Source organism: Schistocerca gregaria, chromosome 1 (genome assembly GCF_023897955.1).
Source record: "Schistocerca gregaria isolate iqSchGreg1 chromosome 1, iqSchGreg1.2, whole genome shotgun sequence".
NCBI lineage: Eukaryota > Metazoa > Arthropoda > Insecta > Orthoptera > Acrididae > Schistocerca > Schistocerca gregaria.
In genome coordinates, this window is record NC_064920.1 from 685,020,666 (window position 1) to 685,046,101 (window position 25,436).

At 35.7% G+C, this 25,436-nt stretch overlaps 1 protein-coding gene across 5 annotated transcripts in view; it reads right to left on the minus strand.

Annotated features, from left to right (window-relative positions):
• LOC126364371 (protein tramtrack, beta isoform-like) overlaps positions 1-25,436 on the minus strand; it is a 434,570-nt gene that overhangs the window by 132,761 nt on the left and 276,373 nt on the right. The window contains exon 5 of one of the 5 annotated variants that reach the window (XM_050008055.1): positions 1,359-6,872. The exons of 3 other annotated variants lie outside the window; for them this stretch is intronic. In XM_050008055.1, the coding sequence (XP_049864012.1) occupies positions 6,601-6,872 (272 nt within the window). In that variant the 3' untranslated portion in view covers positions 1,359-6,600. Of the gene's footprint in view, positions 1-1,358; positions 7,425-25,436 lie in introns of those variants that run through there. One more of the 5 variants, XM_050008053.1, reaches the window with a different exon arrangement.

The window sequence follows — 25,436 nt, forward strand, 5'->3', positions numbered from 1 at the left end:
AGTCAACTGGGTCAAATGTCTTTCTGAAATCAACAAATGTGCAGACTATTTTTTTTCCAGATTCTCTAAGTCTTTACGCTCAGGGTCTGCTTTGGACATGAACGGCTTGGTCTGAATGCTGACAGATCTCCAAATTTTGGTTGAAGTTGTTTCTTTGCACCATCAAGAAGATATTGTGATAGAATTTTGTATGCAACTGTATTAAACTACATTAATAATCAACTATTGTTAAACTACTATATAAACCCAAACTAAGTTACCAAAGAAAGTAAAATTGTAGCTTGGAAAAATGTGCACTTTCTCAGTTACATGAAATAGCTGCTGTTTATCTCCTGAATACATTGACATTGATCATAGTAAAAAGAGTTCTCTGTTTGCCCTAAGAATGGAGGCCTGTTTATGGTGATAAATGATACTTTCTGTTCATATAACATGAACATGTGTTGTTATTTATTTTATTAATATGGATTCTCAATTTCTTGCTTCATGTTAAATGGGATATTGTAACAGATCTTCAGTCTAGACTAACCTCATACCTTAAACCAATCTACATGAAGATTATTTTTTGCCTTCTGTTTGGCAGTGTGTGTCAGAATTCATGTGAGATTTTTTAATTATTAATAAGTCAATGTACTTGGAAGTGAGTGCAAGAATTTGAAGAACTTTGAAGACACCTGCACCATGTGCAGGTATACAATTTATACAGTGTTCCCATTGTTTGCTTTGTTGAATGACTACTTTCTTTAGTTTGAGTGCATTGCAGCAGAAACTGATTTCATAATGATTTGGATTTCAACTCCTGACAGATATTGAGAATTTTGAATATAAATACTGTAGTATGGAACACGTTCTGTGAAATATTAATGATTGGTAGTGATCAGTTCAGTGGTGATTTTTTTCATTAAGAGGAATTTCTTAGTGACTCCTACACATACAAAAATTATGATCACAGATGAACAATCTTATAGAAATCTTCCAGAAAATATCTCCTAAGGTATTTATGGAAATAGCTGCATTTTGTTCAGCACTGACAAACTTAAATTTGTTATTCAACATGAGGTAAATCTTAGAATCACAGCTCAGCAGTAAACTGTGGAAAGTAGTTTCTCAATAGCTTTTGAAAATATCTGTAAAGAATACTTCCCCAGGTTTGTGTTAGATACGGCTTTTTTTAAATGTTTGACTGTTCTCAAATGTCATCTGTCAACAGATTTAAATTAGTTATTAAATGCATTGCTTTGTAATAAAAATCATGTAAAGCTTAGATGCAATGTAATAACAAACTATAAATTACTGCACATTTTGGCTTACATCACAAGACTCATTTCAGTTTCTGCCTGTCAAATCACATATTGCCATATAAAATACTTTATTAGAAGTACGGCTGAAACACGCATGACTGTTTACAAAGAGGAGGAGAGAACCAATGACTTTATCAGAATTTTTTTATTAATCATTGTATTAAAATTGTTACAAAAATTTTTATCTTTAGAAACATGTTATTGCACATTTATCAATATTAGCACCCATCCAGGATTATCACATTCTTGCACATTTATATGTGCAGAAATTCAACAAGACAAAACAGTTTTAAGAAATAAATTCTGCATTAAACGGTGTAATTTGAAATATCACAAAATCTGGCCCATCCAAAATGGAACATTCAGTAAGACACCAGTCCAACAGTTAAACTGTCTCTCTCTTTTACAAAAAATCTTACCATATCAATTTAAGTGATATAAAACACAACCTTGAAATCAAAGCTCATTCTCATATCTATAGGTACAGATAAAATAAAACTATAAAGCTGAAATAACCAAAATAAACATTGAATATGAACTGTCAAAAACAGATACAAAACTTAGGTACACCTCAGTACTGGCAGAACAGAGTACATAAATATGATTTATAAATAATCATAGAGTAAGTATAATTGTATCAATCATGCAATAGATTTTTGCACTTATCTATTTATGCTGTCTGTGACAACAGTAAGCTGGCACAAAATAAACAATTATGATCTATGAAACAACAATTCTGTGCACCATAAAGATAATAACACAAACATAATACTGAAACAGAGAGATTTATTTAACCCTCAACAGTTCAACTTGCTAAAGACCAGATGACTAATCAATTTGTAAAATGTACTGAAAATTGAATAGTAAATCGCCCTTTCACAAAATTAATTTTACTGTTAGTGTCTTCCTCCAAAATCAGTCAATGGTTTTGATTTATTTAAATAAAAGATACTGTGACTGAAGACACATCTTCAATGCATAAATATAAGTATGTAAGATCTGACAAACAAGAGCTTTTCCTGTTAAAAAATTAACATAGATAATTTTACAGTTGTGGAACAACACTACAGGAAATTGTGGTACAACAAGAACAGCCTGACCCATCAAAAACTAACTATACAGAAAAATAATACAATTATGTATGGTGTCTAGCAATTCTGTCTCACATTATATAAGTAATCTCTCTTTGTCTACAAATAGTATGGATTATGGTAGACTGGTACTCACCACATAAAAGAGGTATTAAGCAGTAGACAGACAGATTTCAAAGTGGATTGTTGGATATTATTAAGCCATCAGACAAAGTCTTTCACCAGACACAGAAACACACACATATTCATACGTATGCAACTGACACATAAGACCACTGTCATCTCATGCACTGTAGGTCTTGACTGGTGACAACAGTGGCCATATATTTATGAGTTATGAATTGCATGCATACATGTGCATGTGCGTGTCTGTGTTCTTCATCTGATGAAGGACTTCGTCTGGTAGCTAAATAATAATCAATAGTCTACTTCAAAATGTGACATTCTTGTCACTTAATACCTCTCTCTATGTTATGAGTGGCAATCTATCCTAATTCATATCATTATTCCTCCTCATATTTTTGCTGTTTGTCTGCACTCACCCCAACTACACATGAGACCCTCATACTGGATTCTGAGTGACATACCTTTTCTTTTTAATGCTTCTCAACCTCTCTCTCTCTACCTGTGGAAGTAACGAATAGTTCTGATAGCCACCAGTTTAGTGACACGTTTAACAGGGAGAGCAAAACACAAAGAATGATCAACACTCCAGCAGCTGCATGGGGCAGGGCAGTACATGAGACTAGGCAAGTTTGTCAAGTACTGCTGCTGGAGTACTAGTTAACCTTCATGTTTTACAATCCCTTTTAATAAATATAGATAAAACAAATATTGCTCTAGACTAATTTGGGACCAAGAGCACACACAGGCGACTGTTAAAACTAAGATATCAACAACAGCCACAAGTTGCACTTTATATTTTTTTTTACAACCAGTTTGACTCTTAAAACAAACAAGAGCATCATCAGAATATACAATTTAAAGTTGTCTGACAGCATTAAATATTGCCTTTACAGCTGTCTGACAGCTCTAAAGATTAATCTGACTGTACTAGAGTACTTAAATTTACTTTAAAGTACTTTTGAAGTACTGCAGTAAATGATGACATTGACATTGATAGCACCAAAGATGAAATTACTACTGTACTTTAAATGTAAGTTTAAGTGCTATAGTACAGCCAAATTAATCTTTAGAGCTGTCAGCCAACTGTAAAGGCAATCTTTAATGTGTCAGACAACTTTAAACTGTACATTCTGATGATGCTCTTGTTTATTTGAAGAGCATAACCGATCACAAGTGCGGCTTGTGGTTGTTGCCAAAAATTCAATTTTAGACTGCTTATTTGACTGAACTCCACTTAAAAATCATTTTGATTGTAACCAGAAACGAACTAATGTTTTCCATTAACACTGGAAACACCTTGAAAAATGTGATAAGCAGTATTTATTTAGGACGACTTCAGCTACACATTACAAAAAATGAGTTGCAAATATTTCGTAAAACCCCAGAGAAAACATGCCTGATGGCTTCTGGTAGATACACCCTGTGTGTGTGTGTGTGTGTGTGTGTGTGTGTGTGTGTGGGTGTGTGTTTCTTCTAGCTGTTAGTGTCCTCATGAGTAGTGTCAACAGAACACTTCCATATTAATGTTGTGTGATAACAAGCACTGGGTGCAGCTGGGCAATAAAATCAATCTTAACAGCTCAATGACAACAGTAAGAAAAGATAAGCCATAACAGGCTGATTTTAATGGAAGTCAGGGCACTTCAGGCATCAAAGAATATGCAGAAGCAATGTACACTAATGCCTCTTTCAGGAAGGCATATAAACAATAAGTTCCTAATTTTGCACTGTAAATCAAGCTATAAAATGTGTAAGTGAACTGGCAAAATATATCTTCACAAAGTTTTTGTTAAAACTGTCTGAGAAATGTCTGATAATACAGATACTGCTTAGTAGACAATGTTCAAGAGAAACTTTTAAAATGACACGATATAATATAAAATTTACCACATTATGTTATGAAATAATAACAGCGATTACCTTCATTAGGTGAACATCTCAACATCAACAATGAAGGAAGGAGGCAAAATGTCATAACATATTTGATGCTACTAGGGCTACAGCAAAACATGAAACATATATCTGGAAGATAAGAGCTAAAATATGTTGAGTATGCTAATCATTATATAGTTTTCATTTGCAATAAAGCACAGTGTCTACACTGTCACCATATAATGCCGTGTAAAGGTGTTTCTGTTACAACACAAACAAAACATGAATGTATATTCTTACGCAAAGATTTTCGAAGTCAAGTGTGGTAGTGAGATGATACAGTTAACAGTGAGAATGCTGAATGTAATTTACCCTTTTCTTTTACTATTAAGTGCAAACACTTATTTTAATTAACACTCTCTGCAGTTATCACAACAAAAACATTATTTATAGAACACTTTACTAATGGCATGATTTTTATGTATCTATAAACTCAATATTTCATTAATAAACATTGCCGTTATAAAGACAAAAATATTATTTAAGGAATGGAATACTAACTGGACATATTTTTATGTTTCTGTACAATCTATTAAAAATATATCTAATGTAGTACAGTGTAAACGGTAACATAACATAAAAATCAATTTTCACTGTACTATTACAATAAATATATCTCCATAAAATAACAACTGTTGACATAAAACATGAATATAATTTCTAGCAACTTCATAAAAAACATATTCTTAGGAGCTCTTACAAATCTCATCAATGTCACATGGTATTGACACTTACTGCTTGCATGTTGTGTATATTACTTTCACAGTTTTTACATGACATGCAAGAATGAATATGGTTGTAGTATGAATAAAAAATTTTTTGGCACTTTCATACATTTATCTCATGACAATAGTTAATACGAATCAACTTTAACTCCCAACCAACATGCTGACAAGATATGCAAACTTACACCAGCAACAACAAGCACATAATTATTTTCATACAATGTTATTATGTACCTGTGTTAACGTTCAAAAGACAAACAGATAAAATTAAACAACTTACTGAGTCAGAAATGAGTACACATTAAGTCTGTGTTTACCAGCAAGAACTTACACAATCAGATACACTATTTGTAAAAATAATGGTTATCACAAATTTAGCCAAACTTTCAGGCTGGAAATCCCACATTGTTCACAAAATGAATGACCAACCTTCTATTCCTAACACCAAGTACAATGGGCCAAAACATTAAGATGAAATGTATCTGCATGATCTAAGTAGCTTAAAGTATTATTAGTTCTGCTAAGTTTTACAACCTGATGATAAGACTATTGTCTCTTGCAATGTATTGTTGTGTTGTGTATAGGACAAAAATTATGTCTGAATGCTACCAATTATTACTGTAGTACCAAGATTATCAAAAAGGGAATTCCTGCAGAGATACACATATGAAATCAAGCAGTAAGAGAATAGGTAGCACGAGGACCCCGAAAACAGTGGCATTATTAGCCAGAAAGATGAGAAAGACCAGTCCTCATCAATACACAGGAAAAAATATTGCATGTGTACTAATGCAATTTAAATATGGTGCAAAACAAAAAGTTTGTAGTAATCTAGAACATGAAGCACAAAGCGTAGAGAACATGTCTACACAAATATAATTCATAACATGTGAACAGATAACTAATATGTTGCATTCTTAACACTATTTACTTTTGTGGTACAAAAAATCCTCCTGAAACTATTCAGAGTGTAAGGGACTCAGATTCAAAACTTGAAAAAAATTGGCAAGATGACATTTACGAAATGCATTATATTAATCCCTTATCCACTGAGGATGAATATGCAGGAAGATCAGAAGGGTTTTGTATGTAAAATAATCTATGAATTATTTGCCTTGCGAGAAATTCCACTTGTGCTCTTTGTGGTACCATAAAACATGCTGATGCATATTGGTACAGTTGTACTATTCATTAATTAATGATACCATCTGAGTAATGGAGGTAATCACCACCAAAATAGGGATAGCTGACCTATGAAAAGTTATGCTATGATAACCTGCATTTTACTAGAATGGCAATATAATAAATAAAATATTTTTTGCATTGTTACTTTCTGAAGTACTGTTAGCTCTTAACCTTATCTGCAATAATATTTGTTTGTGCCAAAATTTTAAAATAATAAATTCATTTTTCTGTTGATGAGAACTATGAGAATGGATAAACAACAGTGTTTGATACATCCGTAATAGGAATATGAGAATGCCTCCACTTAATATGTTGTTTAAGGTGGTCTGGTCGTGACAAGACACTTAAACAAATTGGGCACTGATACCTAGCAGGATTATGGTAGAGGTAGTGATTCTTCATATTATTCACAACTTTACCACAGACTTTGCATTGTCTTGCAGTTCCTGTTAGTTTCACAAACAACATCTTATAGTTGGTTATTTCATTCATAAGCACCGACTCTGCTCTCCCTGGAAGAAGAAAAATGAAATGAAAATCACTACCTCTACTCTTTTTCTGTACACTAACTCTCTCAGCTTTAAATAAAAATAAAGAACATTTAAAATATAAATAAATCATTTCACATTTTTGCAATGCTGTTATTCACATATCATTCATTACTTCTCTGTTTTCATAATAATTCTTTAAAACTTTTGCAGACATAAAATTCACATAAAGTGAGATGGTAAACTGAAGCATGAAATAGCCTTCTGTAAGGACCAATCATGGTTTCTCAGTGCTTCTGTTTAACGGGGCAGCTTTTAGATCAGAACTGCAAGGTGGTGACTCAAACTTTCTAGAGTCTGGATTAAACATTGGATGTTTAAATCGGCAATGAGTACGTAGGTTATCACTGCGTGTGTAAGTGGCTTGGCACAGAGGGCACTCAAACCTCCCTGGGAAGTGAACATGATAATGGTTGCGAATGTGTGTAACAACTTTGCCACAAAGTTTACAGCGATGGAGGTTGGAGTAGCCAGGGATCTTGTCAAACGTTAGCCTCATGTGCCAGGCTTTTGATCCTGCAAAAGGAAAAAAATAGTGTGTGTCACTTAATGTAAAACAGAAGTCTAAAACTGAGAAAATTTTCTGATTAACAGAAAATACTGGTTACGAGCTCTTTACTGTAAATATTTTTAGTTTATGTCCTCTGATGCACACTCATGTGACTGCAGTTATATTTAAAGTAACATATTTCTTATAAATAATGTGACACATACTACTTTACAGTACTGTTTTACATAACATAACACACTAAGTTTGCAATATACTGGTTTTGGCACTTTTTATATTAATGCAAATATGGTTTTTACAACATAGTAATGTTTATATAGTAACTGATTTATAGTACAATATTATGAAAAGGAAAGTTGCTACTCACCATATAGCGAAGATGCTGAGTCACAGATAGGCACAACAAAAGACTGTCACAATATAAGCTTTTGACCAACAAGGCCTTTGTTGAAGATACACACACACACACCACACACACACACACACACACACACACACACATGACTGAAGCCTCTGGTAGCTAAAGCCATCAGATGCCAGAGGATGCTGTCGTGTGTGTGTGTGTGTGTGTGTGTGTGTGTGTGTGTGTGTGTCATCTATTTCAACAAAGGCCTTGTTGGCCAAAAGTTTATATTGTGACAGTCTTGACAGTCTTTTTGTTGTGCCTATCTGTAACTCAGCATCTCCACTATTCGGTGAGTAGTAACTTTCCTTTTAATAATATTGTTACATTCCATCCTGGATTTTCCATTGTTTGATTTATAGTACAACATTTACTTGAACATTTCACACAAAATATCTTTAACATTCATTTTTAGGACTGTATAAAGCTGTCAATATACAAATAAAACAACTGCTTTTTTGACAGGAAAGTGAGAGAACAAAGTGGTGTAAAAGATATAAACTAGGAAAGGCACTGAATGGTAGTTGATTGCCATGGATAACTATGTCAGTAGGAATATGTAACTTGGTAGCCAGGCACTTGCATTTATTAATAAAAATGTGACACCATATGATTATCTTATAGTGAAGATTAAGTGCAGTACTTTCATGAAAGAAAGCACCAGTTTTTATCATTATTCTGGTCTACAGTAATAATTGAGGCATCTAGCACCAAAGTCTAAAATTTACAAAAATGAATTCAAGTATCAATTTACAGTAGAAGTATAACACTATCAGGTGAAACAGTCTTTTGCACTAATATCTGCATTCGCAGACTTCTTACTGTGATTGGCAAGGAATCATATTTCCTGTGAGTTTGTATTTTGTCACTATTGTGAGAGTAACATGTATATTATTCCAAATAAACTTTTGTGCTTCTGATTTGGTCACAGAAATACAGATACTTTTCCCAGTTGCAGGTCTTCATGTCTTACTCCTGACTGTCCCTTTGAAAACTGAAAAAGAAGTGGGAGGGTGTGGGTGTGGCATGTATGTTGAATGGTTGGAAATCTCAGGCTGCTAATGTGTCGAAACCTTCTTATCAACAGAATTTTCATTAGCTAAGGCTAAAAGAAATATTATGAAGAAAACAGAGAAGCCACAAAATCCTGTCCACATAAAAAAATGAGGTTTCACAATAATGATATTGGGAAGTTCCAAAGTCTGTGTGAAACAGGAAAATCACTGAGTCAAATGACTTCTCAAATAGTAATAAAACACATTACTCTCCCCATCTGTAAAACAAAACAAAATCTCCTGTAGAAACACTTTGGTCCAGCAAGGGAAGAGCTTCAGTCACTGCTGTTTTATAAAGCAATAATATTAGCTACTGAAACAGCTTGCACTGGTAATAAGAGTTCTCATACAGTCTCTGAAGTCTGCTTTAAATGTTCACGTGAAATCTCTGATATTGTAATCTAAATGAGAGCAAACCGAAGACTTAAAACAATGAAATTATTCAGTATGTCTAAAGCTGGGCTTGGTGGTTGAATGGTAAAGTGCTTGCCTGGAAACCGAGAGGTCATGGGACTGAATCCCGGTCAATCCATGAATTTTTCAGTCTTCGTTCTAACCTAGCCTTCACCAGAAAACAAGTGGTTCAGTTTCTATGTAAAACTGTGGGTCCCCTTTCCCCAGATAGATAAGTGGGATAGGTTTGGGGCACGTTAGTCGCTGAAGTGGTAACGATTCTATTAACATAATATATTGATTACTTGCAGATCAATGTCTTCTAATTGTGTTCAGGATCTAAGTGAACAAGCTTCTAGTGAAAGAAATCCTATTTTGCATTCTCTTCAGTTTGCTAATGTTCATCTTTATATGTTATTATACAATTTATGCTGAAACGCTTTTTTATTGGTATAAAGAAAAGTAATTACAATATCTCTTTACTTTCTTTACTTGCATTACTCACAATGTTTAGGAATTTAAAAACAGCAAAATTATATAAAATTGCAACAAAAAGGCCAAGTCAAAACATAAACTAACAAAAAAATGGGTTCATTATGAAAGAAAGTTCACTGAACAAGAGAACTTAAATAATAAACCATTAAGGATGGAACTATGAAATAAAATCATATGTGACCATCACTGTTTTGTCTCTAGAGGTTTCTCATCAAGATTGAAAAATATCCCTTCAGTAATGTGGCTAGTTTTGATACTAGATGCCTCAATTATCCACAGATTTTTGTTCACAATATTAAACTCTTAATCTACTAAGCAGGCATAAAAGAAAAAAGTAATTGAAATCCATAGGCCTAAATTCTTTATCAGGAACACTTCTAAGAATTGTTGGACGCAACATCGGACTCTACCACTTTATAACAAATAAGGTTGAGTAGTTCACAAAGAAGTTTACATAGGTCATGAAACTGGAAATAATAACTCAAATACTCCACCACAGCCAACAAGTGAGTGAGAGATGTTTTAACGAACAGTTTAAAAATTTAATTTATGAAATTTACTGATTAAAACTATGGCTGAACCAGGACTCAAACCCAGACTCTTGCCTTTCATGGAAAATTCTCTTACTGAGTAAGCTATCCAGGCATGATTCACGGCCCACACTTATGACTCCAATTTTTTCAGCACCTCTTGCCTACTGCCCAAACTTCACTGAAGCTCTCCTGCATAACTTGCATGGCTAGCAATCCTGGATGGAAGGATATTGTGGAGAAATGAATTAGCCACTGCCTTGGGGAATTTATCCAAAATGATTTTTCACTGTACAGTGGAGTGTATACAGACTGAATCTGAGCCCTACCCTGGCACAAAAGTTTAATCTGCCAGTCAGTTTTAAAGGAGCACACACTCTGTCGCAGAGTAAAATTAACTCTTAAGATTAAAACTGTTTTCCAGACTGGGACTCAAACATTTAGGGATTTGCATTTCCCACAAGATTTCCAGAGAGCTTTCATGAAGTTACAAACGTAGGACAGATGTGAGTGTGGATAGTGATTCTTGTTTGGGTACCTCAGTCAACAAGAGCACTATCCATGAAAGGTAAGGTTCTGGGTTCAAGTCTGTCAATGTTTTGAAACAGCACACACTCTCCTGCAGACTGGAAGTTTCATTCTGCAATTTGATTTATATTTCTTATCAGATTCAGTTATCCTCTGAGGCATAAAGTGTAGAAACAAGATAGATAATGACAGTCAGGCGATATAGGAATTCATCATTATGTACAACTATATATCTGATTAAAATTAAAAACATATTTTGATATACAGGTCCTGGAATAGCCTTATGTGATCCATGTCTGGACAGTTAAATACCCTAACAATGTAAATTTCTGTTAATATAATAATCAAGAAAGCTGTAGCTGGTTCGATGCCCAAAAACATCCAATATAGTTTCCCCCCCAACTCTGAATATGAATCGCAGCAACAAAATTACATTTCAAAATTGCACAAATATGAAATGTGACTTTGAATTACATATGATGGTTTTATAAATGATATCCCAGATATTGAACAGGAAAAGAAGGTCATACACATTTTATGACATCATACACAATAAAACATGTCTAACTATGAATTACTCTCCCTGCAACTACTGTGCTTTTAGTCTGCAATCCCATACCACATATAAGAGGGGCAACAACTGCAATACATGAAATGCTTTTCATGACAAGCGAGGGTGAACTGAGATGAATACTCCTTTGGAACAAGAATATGGACTCCCTGAATACGTAAGAAGTGAACGTGTGTTCTGCGTACTTGCCATCTTATTCCATGTGCACTGTAGCTAAAATGATAATCATTTCATTTCATTCTCAGTTGTTTCAGGTCACAGTATTGGTCACATGCTTATGGAGCACTCATGTCCTCTCTGGAAGGTTGACTTGTCTGATATTCATACACATAAATAATCCCTAATTTATAAAACATATACAAGAAAAAAATAAGAAAGAAAAATAATAATGTCAGGATTTGCAGAAAATGACAATGGAAAACGTGAGAATTTAATGTATTTTTAAGAATATGTCTTGCTTCAAATTGATACAAGGGTTAAACGATTTTATTACACTGGGCATTTCCAGTTAACAAAAAACCACCACCTACTTCATTTATGCATATACACAACCTCCTTTGATAAGTACTGTAGAATATTATCATTCATTTTACTAACTAAACTTTTCATCTAGTCAATACAAAAAGCATCGAAATAACTTCAAGTTATAGATACAAAAAAGGAATATTTCTCTCAGAAATATTTATATCTGCAGTACAGCTACAATAATGAAATACTGCTATAATATTGCTGTCACCTATTTTAGAAGAAAAAGTGCCATATTGTATACAGATGTAGGCAACTGCTAAATTGAGATAACTTTTTACTAGGGGTTACGATCAACCTGACCATTCAATTTTGTACTCTACATCTGGGATGCATTGTGGAAGCAAATGGCAGCTGCCTGTCTCTAACAGACCTCCATACAGGTGAAAGCCTGTCTTCAAATATCTTGACCTGCATCATCATACAGAGAACACTATTCTGAGTCAAGCATGTGTGACAGCTATGTGTTGGTGTGTGGAGTGGATTAGCATAGTTTACTTATTTGCATGTTCCATGGATCATAACTGTAACCTTTCGCTTTCATGTAGAATGAGGCTGTTTTACAAACACAATACACTAGCACGTATAAAAAAAACAGGGGCAACATCTGAACATTCAATGATTGTCTTAAGTTACACTTTTGTTTTCTACATACAGTGACTTCACACAAGATTTTGTGTGTATGTTTGTGTTTGTTTGTGTGTCTATCGACATGCCAGTGCTTTTGTTTGGTAAGTCACATCATCTTTGTTTTTAGATATATTCTTCCCATATGGAATGTTTCCCTCTATATATATCCTGTTTGTCCTGATGGTGTGTGTCGGTTTGTGTTTGTTTGTGTGTTTATCGACCTGCCAGCGCTTTTGTTTGGTAAGTCACATCTTCTGCGTTATATGGAGTAGAAGGAGTTATGAAGCTTGCAGTTAATTTTATTATGTATTAAATTCTTTAGATAACTGGGTAGGCAGTCAAAGATTTATATGAGTGAATATCTTACTCTTTTCTACATTAAGTCTGACCAATTGAAGGTTAAAGTCAATGTTACTGATGTTTTCTGTTATTGATTGTTAACAACTAACTTCATAAAGTGCCAAATGTTCTGTGAAGCTGTTGTCAATATGTCCAACTGTTCAAAGCGATCTACAAGAGGCTCTAAAATGGACACCACATATAATCTTTATTACACGCTTTTGTGCAGTGAAAATCTTTTTTACTCAATGAAATTTTACCCCAGAATACTATGCTGCTACAGTGATGCATTTTAGCACTTGTGTGTTTTGGATGAAACAGGACTTATTGGAAACTTGGAAGAGGCAGGTTATAATATCAGTTCTGAAGATTGGAAAAGACCCACATATCTTCTCTAACTATCGACTAATTGTGTTGTCATATTCTGCAGCAAAACCACTTGAGCAAATGTTTGAAATGAGATTAGAATGGTAGTCAAAAAGTGTAATTTAATGTATTCGCTTGCTGTGGGCATCACAACAGCCTTTCGAATGGGGGCAGGGAGGAAAGGGAGGGAAACTGGTGTGATCACTTTTCTTGAACAAGCTGATGGATTTTGGTATTCCTTCGAGGATGGTATAAATCATCAGTTGCACCGTCACTCAAAGAACAATCTATATCAGATTTAAAGGAAACAACCTTGGTCTATTTCTCGTCTCTCAGGGCCTGTCCCAGTGTGCAGTTTTAAGCCCCCTCTTGCATGTTCTCTTTACTTATGATTTTGTGTGAATAATCACCCTCCAGACAAAAATTTTACAATACGCAGACAATGTTTATTCAATTGCAGACTCATATCTTCAGACTAAAACAGAATTACTCATCGCTACAGAACAAATTGAGGAATGGCTATTTGACAATGGGTTGGAGATCTCGGCTGAGAAACCGGTGATTGCACCTATCTACAAATTGAATACTGCTCGCATCACTGATCATGCCACATGCAAAAAGTATGCTTTCCAGATAAAATCTTATGCTTGCTTCCTTGAAATGATATTTGATTCTTGGCTTAGCTGGTGCCTCACATAAAATCTATCATTAATAAAAACGAAAAAGGATTTAATGTAATTTGCTCTCTCCTTCATATAAGTTGGTGAGCATTCTGCTTATAATGTACCAGAAGATTATCCAATCTAGACTGGACTATGGTTGTATGCTGTATCACAGCATGCCTAAGAATTACCTCTCAAAATTAGATATTCTTCAGCAGATGCCCTTAAGCATTAGACATCAAATACTGCACAGACAAATTTTTCATTTAAGGAATGGCCTTCATGAACATCCTGTCTATACGAGTAGAGACTGCACTTACCAGTTATCGAATGCCTCCAACAGAAGAACTAAAATTCTGGCCGTCTGCACAAGCTTTGACTCTTGGCATCCAACCAAACATTCTATGTAAGCTTCTTCACCTGTGCCTTTATTTGAATATGATCTTGACAGACTCAACTGCTAGATTTCAGTCTATTCTTATAATACAGCAGGCTCACAGAGTGTTAACATAAACTGAAGATTTAACTGTCTCAATGAAGCTGAGTGGCCTGGTTATGTCTGAATATATACCGAAAGATCTAAAATTCCGCACGAAGCGTATACTGGATATGTTTTCATATACCATCACATCCAAATCAGTAAAGCCTACAAACTGCCTAAAAGTGCTCCAGTTTTTACAGCGGAGACTGTGGCAATTTTGGAAACAATTAAGTTTGAATCTTCAGCTTCCTTCTTACAAACATTAGTCATATCCAACTCCAAAAATCAAATTAAACTCCACCTGAAAAGGCCATGAAGGCCCAACAGTACTGACCGGCCGCAATGTCATCCTCAGCCCACAGGCATCACTGGATGTGGATATGAAGGGGCATGTGGCCAGCACGCTGCTCTCCCGGCCGTATGTCAGTTTACGAGACCGGAGCCACTACTTCTCAATCAAGTAGCCCCTGAGTTTGCCTCACAAGGGCTGAGTGCACCCTGCTTGGCAACAGCACTTGGCAGACTGGATGGTCACCCATCCCAAGTGCTAATCCACATCGACAGCACGTCACTTCAGCGACCTGATGGGAACCGGTGTTACCACTGTGGCAAGTCCATTGGCATATCCATCTCCAGAGTGTTCTTATAATATTCAACATCAAAGGTGGAGTAAAACAACCAATCATTATATTTTGGAGGTTGTATTGAAATATATTCACTGTAAATGGAGAGTGCAGGCAATCACTCTGCTGTGTGTGCATTCCCACACTAGCATATTCTATACTGAGGAAGCTGATGTCTTAGCAAAGTAAGCTGCATCTATAGGAACTATTGTTGATTTAAAATTACCATATACAGGCTATTTATGTGAAGTCAAGAGCCATGGAAAACAGCAAAGGCAAGAGTTGTGGAATGTGTCTCAACAAACGAAAGGTAGATATTATGTGGCACCAAATTCCTACAAGACCATAGGTTATGAGGACACATTTGGACCACTCTACAATTTACACCATCATTCAACTCCACTTTAACCATGTCTCATTTCCTGTACACCTGCAGAATCAACATTTATGGTTCCTCTACACATGGGTGTGATTCTCAGTCAGAAGCTGATGTGAACCACATCTTGTTTTCATGTTCCAAATTTTACACTGAACGATCAGAATTTCCGAAGACTATGATCAGTACGGATTTCCTCCCTCCTCAACTAGCATCTACTCTTTTGGTTTCTAAAGACATTTTGCTGTATAAAGTGATTGCCAATTTTCTTAAGAGTATAGGGAAAAATCTCTAGGACTTGTGTTTTCATTTACCTGTATTAGTTACTACAGAATTCAAGTAGTGTGAACTGATAAAATAAATATGTCTACTTTACTTACCACTCTAATTTGTTAAACATTAGATGGCTGGAATTTTTCAGTTCTCTAAATATTATTTTATGTATTTTCTCTGTACAATTATGAATTCTATGTAAACGTGTGTTCTTGATGGTTAAGTACAACAGAAACTCTGGAGGCCAAATAAAACAAACAAACACAAATGAACAACATGCACTTTTGTTATCTTTTATGCACTCTTTTTTCTTTTCCATTCTATTGTAAGTTCAGTGCTTTTCATTACTCTTCTTTACTGATTGCTCTTGTACATTTTTGTTGGAGAATAAAAGGTTAACTCCATAAGTTTAAAAGCACCTATCAGCCCACACAATTAGTGGCCCATTTTTAGAACATTTGTGCCTTGCCAAGAATGGTATTCTTGACAAATGGCTGAAATGCCCATGGAGACATTGGATGAAAATGACAGGATATTCCATGACATCACTGACAATATTAACAAACTCCACAATGACATACATGTTTTGGAGGTTGCTTTCCTGTCAAATTCGTACATGAATGCTATGCAGTGCTACATAAATGGCATTAATTCTGCAGCGACCACAGATCACAGTGCAGTGAACAATTCTGCTGAAAGGGAAGACAATTTTAAGCTGAATGTAAGTAGTCTGTAAGCTCAGGTAAATTCTTCCTTATTGTAACCATATGTCATGATAAACCCTACAACAGAGCTGCGAATGCAGACAAAACAGCCAGAGCAACAAAATGGTGGAGTGAATTTTCCCACTAAGACTGAGAATGTGGTTATACCAGACTCAGAAACTTTAATGGTAGTGGTGACCTAGTAGGTACCATTACCACAGTACAAAGCAATGAACAATTTGCCAGCCAGATCCAGCAGTTCGCTGCACCAAGGCTGCAATTATGGGCTCCACCACTTATGTCCACACAAGTGAAAACTTGGCTTGTAGTAATGGAAAACATGTTTTGACAACAATAAGTAGTTGAGCTTACAAGAGACTAAAAGTTGAGTGATTTCTCACTGTACAAAATCCATTGACTCAGAAACAAACAAGTGATATATCAAGAGAAATGTGGCGACAAGACATCATCAGTGTTCTGGTACTTTGGTAGAGAGCTCCACAATATCCAACGATTTGTTACTACATGTTTGGCAGCAATAACTACCAGCACAAGTAGAGAAAGCATTGGCAGTATATGAAAATAAATCTCATGACAAATTACTGTAGGTCTCTGACAGAGTCTATGTCACATCAAGTCATGTGCAACTGTTGCCATGACAACATTGCCAGACTAGCTGGCCAAACCGGCCAGTGTTTACTGAGCTCACCCTCGACGACTACAGACTGTGCAGCCATCATGACACATCGTCCGCGGAGTGTTTCGAAAAAATCCAAAGCTTAAAAACCTCAATGGAAGTGCTGGCAACAACAGGACCAGTTCAACCTGGCACACCACCACAAGAACTACAGTGCCAGCAGAGCATCACCCATGGTGTACGCTGGTATCACAGAAGTTTTGGCTGACACTGCAAAGTCTACTTCACTATGCAGGTACACAAATAGCCCCTGCATCCATAGCAGCAGCGCAGTAACTACACACAGTCCTCAGCAGTCATCTGCATGCACACATTCCACTGCATCAAAACAACTTGTGTCAGAAAGGCAAACTTTACAATGTTCCTCATAAACATTGACTCTGAAGTCAGCATGCTGCCTATCAGCTGTGCACCAGACAACAAACAGGATGTTTAAGCAAGCTGAAAGTGGTTAACAACTTTGCGATCAATGGCCACAAAGCATCTGCCTTCAATGTCAGTCCCTCCGATCCTTTTACTTGGTCACTTATAGTCACCAACATCTCCAAACCTATATTTTAGGTGTCAAATTCCTCACACACTTTGTGCTAACAGTTGACCAGCATGGAACACTTTTATTGATGACAACTGACAACAGTGTAGTATCAGGGACCTGATGCCGCCTTGCTGACAGTGTATTACAGAGAATCAACAATGCATATGTCTCCAAGCGACACATCACAGCTCTAACATGGAAGCCATCCAAAAACACACGATTAGATCATCAAGTGAATTACATATTAATCACAATGGCACCCAGCACAATAAAAAGCACCACATCCACACACCACCCACACAATCCATCTCACGACGCACATGGGAATTGAACCCGAGTGGCTAAAATAGATAAAGGCAATTTTTAAAGATGTTGCAGTCTGGAATCAATCATCGGTCCACAGCCCATGATCTTAACACACACACCTTGTCTACAAGAAAGATGCCTCATGGAGATCACAAGATCATTACAATTTCTTAAATGCAAGAACAATTCCAGACAGTTATTTGGTACCCAACATACAGAATTTCACATGAGAGCTAGCACGTGCAAACAGTTTTTGCATTCTTGGCTCTTGAAAAGCATATAACCAGATACTAGTAGCAAATAGCGACATCCCATGGAGGCTGCGGTAATCACACCACTTGGTTTATTCGAATTTTTATTTATACCTTTTGAACTCAAAATGCTGTACAGACTTGGCAATGTTTTGTGGGTGAGATACTCAAAAAAGACCTGTTTTGATCAATTTACTTGGACATCAATTTGGTGTTTTCCCCTAATGCTCAAGAACACAAACAACATGTGTGCCATGTGCGACAATAGCTATTTGACCATGGAATAGTCTTAAGCGACAAGAAATGCATCTTTGGGAAGATGCAAGTCACTTTCCTTGGCTGTACAGTTTTGGCCGACAGCATTTGCCTATTCGCAGAGAAGATTACAACACTACAATATCTGCAGAAACCAGCACATTACTAGCAACTGAGGCTCTTTTTTGGTATGGTAAATTTCTATCGCCATCACCTCTGACAATGGTGGCTCTACAAACATCGCTCACAGATGCAAGTGTAAGTTGCGACACCATAGGTCAGCGACCTGACATAACATTTTGCGGCCACTGGGTGAAGTGAAGTTAGGAAGTGCTCCTCACCATTTGTTACCTTATGCTCATCTGTCTATAGTTGTTGAGTAAGGCAGCAACTGATGGAGCAGTCCACCAACAGGTAGATGAAGACTGGAAACCACTGAAATTTTTCTATAAAAAGTTGTAAAGAGCGAAACAACCTCAAATCAAAGTTCAAGGAACGAGTATTTTTATGGACCACACAATAATTACTTCCACATTGAAGAACATTAATTAGAAGTGCTGACCTAAGCATTTCTCACATAATAAGTTCATAACCCAGTTCACAAGACATGTTCACTACATAAAATGTGCTCAAAATTTAGTAGTTGACTACATATCTTGTATCTGTGGTTTGTGTAGACTATAAAATACAGAGAACTTACAGTCCTCTTCCACCCTCAGTTGGATACAGGTACTTGCTCACAGCCATGGACAGATGTACATGGTGGGGAGAGTCAATCCATGTTGCTGACATCTCAGCTGGAACTACGACAAAAACATTTATTTGTCTATGGATTGCACACTGCAATGCCACTGCACTGCACCAATAGCCACTGCCTGCACATCTCTCGTCATAGCAACCGTCAGATGTTTGTTCACAATGACACAACTGTTCGTATGTGATGCTGAATACGGATTCAGTCAGATTGCCCCTACAGCCACTACACACTGATCCCTTTCTAGTGTTGAGTAGAGGGGGTCACAACGTAAGACGTCCTATACAATGGCTTGCCCTTGAACGTATACAGCGAATGTGCCAAACCAGCATGGATTTTGCCTGCAACTGTCCCAGACACCTCACAGATGCATCACACCACAATCAGTCCAGATCACACTTTCTGGACACTGACCAACCATGCCTCACAGCCTGGACATCGTTGCCACCATGAATTTGACCCACGTGAGCCAGTCAATGCATCAAGTGTATTACCGGGACATTCCAGGTGCTCAGCACTACAGGGGAGGGAGGGGTGAGGCTATGTGGCACTGATACATTTTGGCATTTGTGTTTCGTGAGGATAACAGTGCGTAATTGTGAAGTCTGAAAGAGCTGTGAAACATCAATGAATGAAAATGGTCAAATTAAGTCAAGTTTCTGATATTTTCATCTCCAATAACTTACTATCCATAACACCAAAGTCACAGAACTTAGATGCTGAAGAAGATCTTTAACACATGACTTCCAGTCCACATTCTTATCAATATAAACAACCAAGAATTTAGAATAATCCATTTCATTCAGTGATAACTCCTCATGCATTATTTCCATAAGTGTGCTCAAGCCTTGCACACTACTTATTTGCTTGTATTGTGTTTTATCTAAACTCAGTGATAGTTCAGTTGCAGAGGACAAGTGATTAAATTTCAAGAGAATATTTTTATGTACTGAACTGAAGTTCTACAGTAATTCCATTGGGCTTTATTATAACACATGCACCATCAGTAGAGAGAACTACTGTATTTCTGCTTCTTGGATATATGATGGTAAGTCATTTATAGTATTGGCCATTAAAGTTGCAAAACCATGCAACATAGCAAACGGCAAGTACACACATTAAATTTGTAGGTGATCCTGCTTGGTTGAGATAACAATATGTCTGTCCTCTCAGACACGAGTTGATAGGGTCTGTTGAGATCCTATACAGCAACGAACCCATCAATTGCACATTCTTATGGCAGTCCCGAGATACCAATCAATGATTTCTTCCCCCCATTTCACATGATCACATCAACCAACATACACTATAGACATGCACCAAGAGACAGTTAATTACATCGCTCATACAGTGGAGTTTCAATGTGATGAGATTAACAAAAATGAAATAACTGAGATACATTAAAAGAACTAACATTCAGCTGGATGGGATGGTATGTCAAGTGTTGTAGTTAAAAAATGCAAAAAAAGAATTATTAAATCACTAGACTACCTCATAAACCATAGTATTAGGGAAAACACTTATTCTAATAGTTTAAAAGATAAGCAATGTTAAACTGGTGTATAAGGAGGGAAGTACAATGAAGTCTTCAAATAACCATCCGATATATAGGGTTTTGAAATGATTATCCTTTCTCAGCTCTCTGCTTATTTTACAAAAAACAAATTCTTAACAAGATTATAGAATGGCTATAGGAAAGATTGCTGTGCAACAATTGCAGGTACTGAATTTCTCCATAAAGTGCACACCCTCCTAGACAAAGGAAAGAAGACAATGGGCAAATTCTTAGGTCTTTATAAAGGCTGTGACTCAGCCAACCATTGGCTACCCATTAAGAATTTGAAGGCTTACAATATTAAAGACTCATCTAAGAATTAACTGTCCACATACTTAACAAATCATAAGTTGTGTACTAAACTTTCATGCAGAATAGATACTAATGTCATAGCTTTCCAGTCTTCTAGAGAAAGAATAATCCAGGAGGGGTGCTGTAGGAGTCAAATATTGGTCTCTTCCTCTTCTTGATTTACATCGTTGACATGAAACAACACTTTAAATCACATCTGGTAAGTTTTGATGAAGACACCTCCCTCTTATTTTAAAGAAAGACTTTGAGGAATTATAGTCAGTCGAAACTAAGGGTGTAATTGCAGAAACAACATATTTTCTACACCAAGGCCTAAATATTAACATCAGCTAATAATACTTAAAACAACTGGCTCTCATGAGGTTCAAATAAACAATAAATGTGGTATTACATCAGTAGAAACAGAGAACATTAAATTTCTTGATGTCCATCTGGGCAGAATTATTCAATAGGTAAACCATATTCATTCTGTTTATGAGAAAATCAGCAGTAGCTTATATCTGATAAGCCATCTGGCAAAAATGGTTCCACATCAAACCTCAAAAATAGTTTACCATGGAACACTCACCCATTTCTTAATTATGGTATTTAACTGTGAGGTTACACGGCAGACCTACACCTGAATAGAATATTAGTATTACAGAAAAGAGTAATTAGGGTAAAGCATGGACTCAGACCCAGATAGTTCTGTCGTGAAACTTTCATTCCACACAAATATTTAATATCTTGTTCATATTTGTATAAAATTATTACATTTTTGTAAATTGTAAGAACACCATACGTACGCGTAGCAATACACATAATTATGGGACTAGAAGTAAGGGTAAATATTTCAGGCAGACAAAAAAATTAAAAATAATGACAACAGTCCTTATATTAATGGGCAGATATCATTCAACAAGCTTCCACCTACTTTAAAAATTCGTGAAGCAAAGTTGTTTCACAGGGAGTTAAAAGCTTTCCTAGTAAATAAGCATTTGTATTCACTAAGCGAATTGTAAGTTACATGTCCTCTGTTGTAACATATACTGTACTTAGAATGTTAAGATAAGTGTACCACTACTATTTGTAAGTGTTATTTAGATTAATTTACTACACAACCCATGCATGTCACTTGGAAAAGTCATCAGGTTGATGGCTAAATGCAAAAAAATATAAAGAAATAAATAGTCCACTGGTGGAATTTTTCCAGTACACTGAGCTTTAAACATGTGTCCATTCTGTTCCTATAATTCCTTATCTTATCCTTTTTGGTTTGTTTCAACATATATCTAATGAACTTCATTTCAGATAAGCAATCAAGTAATGAGAATGGACTAATTATTATCATCTGTCTTACTACCATTCTTGTGGATGGGTCTTATGGTAGTACATTTCAGTCTGTCTAAAAATACTGGCTATGTAACTGAATACTTCGTGTATGTATATGTGAATTCCAGGATTTGAATTGGTAGAGCAAGGAGTAATTATGATTTTTGTGAATGATTATGACAATGGTTCTTGCACTACTGCTGTTGTTTTATCCCCTACTGAGCTTGTTCATGGAAGTGATTAATGATATTTTGATTCAATTGGTAATTCACAGCTTTTCGATGATTTACTAGTACCGTATTTTATTGTTTTCTTGGCAAAGCAGCTGCCAAAGATTGATAGAAACCCATCTACAATAAAATTAAATTTTTAACTGATGTATATTACAGACTCCTTCCAGCCAGCATCCTGTAAGTTTGCCTTGAAATGTTCTGTTGTCTCTTCTTTAATTACTTTGTTTTCCATGATATAACTCCACTATAGTCTGGTAAATTATTTGTATGGCAGCTGGCCAGAGAGGCCATTCAATGCTGCAAAAATGTTTTCTATTAGTATACTGATTTACAATGTAATTTTGGTGGGAAAATTAACAACAGAACTCATGTTATGAGAGTTATGTACCATTCTAATTCTTTTAAATATTAGTTTACCTTCAGAACATTAATATTAAACTTTGCACAATTATCATTTTTTCTTTTATCCTGTTAGGTGGCATAATAATAACTAATATTTTTCTAAGAATATTTGAAAGTTTCCCAGTGGGGATCCATATACCATAAAAATAATATTTAAGCGCCTTTTCCACTAGCAGTAGTTCACAACCACAAGCTTTCAACTGAAATGTTCTCTGCAACAATGCCTTAACTGAAATCCAAGTCAGTCAGTAATATATGACGCTATCATTCAATATATTCTTAAACTACAATATTTCATTTGTTTGTTGACTGATATTTAGTCCATGTGTGGGAGCTTGAAAAGAATAAAAAACTATTTCAGAAGTTTGATGCTCTGTATCTCAATCTCAATATATTTCAGTTAACTTGTTGTTCAAAGAATGCCTCAGTTGTTGAAATACTGGTTTCAGTATATTTGAGCTTGATGTTATTTTTAAAATATATGACAACACTTCCATTCTCTATATTTTTCCTATCACTTTTATTCTTCACATTTTTCCTACACGAATAGTTGCTAATTTATACTACTGTAAGTTCAACATATAGATTCCTGTTTTTACAAGGTCTCAAACAGACATAATACAACATCATTTTGATATTCCAGATTAATAACACCATAGACAACCACTTGTTAGAGTAAACAATATTTGGAAGAGTGTCCTGTGAAGCTGGTCACTGAATGTTCACAAAGAATGTTCGTTTGTAATATTTACTAGATGACAGTGAACCATATTTGGATTTACTGCTGAGGGGGTCATGTTGATGCAAATGAAAGAAATGCAGTTATAGCTTGTATAGTTCTAACAGATCATCTGACAAATCACATAGAAATTTAATGAAATAAAAAAGTAGTTGGAGAAAATTATGATTTATTGTCATTATGACTATTAATTATAATATTAGAGTACCCCTGCAAGCTTGTGTTGAGTCATATTCAAAACAGTTAGTGTGGTTTTGTATAAATAATTATTATATTAGTGTGACTCATCCAATAGTTTGTTTCACAATAGAAAACAGTGATTTTGTGTTTTATGTGTATGTCTGTAGAAGGCAAAACACATTTTTTTATTTGTCAGAATGAAAGGAAATGAACCTGTATGACTGCGACTTTTTCTGGTGGTAACAACATATTGCTTGTGAAGTGTGAAATTTGATGCTTGTGCTTTGGTCAATTACATAAGTCTCAATATGCTTGACAGTAAAAGATATCCACGGAAAGTTCTGGTATAACTAGTACAGAACTGTTGTGGTCAGTAAGTGTAACGTGTACCCATTGACTTCTGACATCTTTTTATGATAAATTTCGTGTCTTAGAGAGAAAAATAAAAATATAGGAAGCAAATGGAAATAAGAAAGAAAAGAGGCAAAGAGGAAATTAAATTAATAGCTAGAAACTTTGTAAGTGGGGGTAAGACTGTAGTAATTGTAAAGGTTGAGAGACAGAATGGCAGAAAGAGGTTTACAATTTCGAAAAGAATGGAAAGGTAAGTTTGGGCCGGAATTAATGCAGCTAAAGAGGTTATAAATCTCGGAGACAAATGGGTGAGTAAGGTGATGAGATACACCGAAGCTGACTAAAATGGTGATTCAATGAAGGGCCAGATATTGAATCATACATTTTCACAGGCTTGTTGTATAAGTAAGAGATGTCTTAAACAAGTTAGACGCAACTGTGCCAACAAGACCATTGGAGCTTTTTGTTGAGCAGAACAGGCATGACAGAGTCAGTTTACATATGTCCAGAGGCTTATTCAGGAGCACAGAGCAAGATCTGTTCTGTATGTCACAAAACCACTACAGTTTAGTGAAAGGTGTGATGACCAAATCAGAAACAAGTATGCAAGACTAGTTGCTGTATGTATAGTTAATAATAAACAATAAGAAAGATAACCAGTATTGCAATTATGCTTTGAGGAAAATAATTGCGCAAGTTAAATTAAATTCAAGAACATGATCAGGACAGAGGTGACACTGTACGATCAGAGGCACTTCGGCATCAAATGGAAATAAGTGGAGATGGTAAATGGGTGTAATTATATCAGCTCTGCCTAGTGTGTATAGTAATTACATTTTCAGTTTCAGTCTGTGTGTCAGTCCAAGACATTATGAAAATAGGGCTTAGGTGAGCTCCAATCAGCCAAGTCTGGTGAAAATGTCAAAATGATGTCACATGTACTTTACAGTTATAAGAATTACATCACTTCTCTCTGTAAAATATTCTAATTGTTTTACTGTAAATCAGTTATTATTTTGAACCACTGAGTGCTTAGTGGCAATGCAGTGTCCCCTTCCACATGTAGGGTGTAATGAACTGCACCACTTGCAATGTGGGCTGTGCGCTACTCTTCTGAACTCTCACACCTAAAATACATTTATGATGAGCCCACAAACAATTTTACTTTTACTTAGCCACATA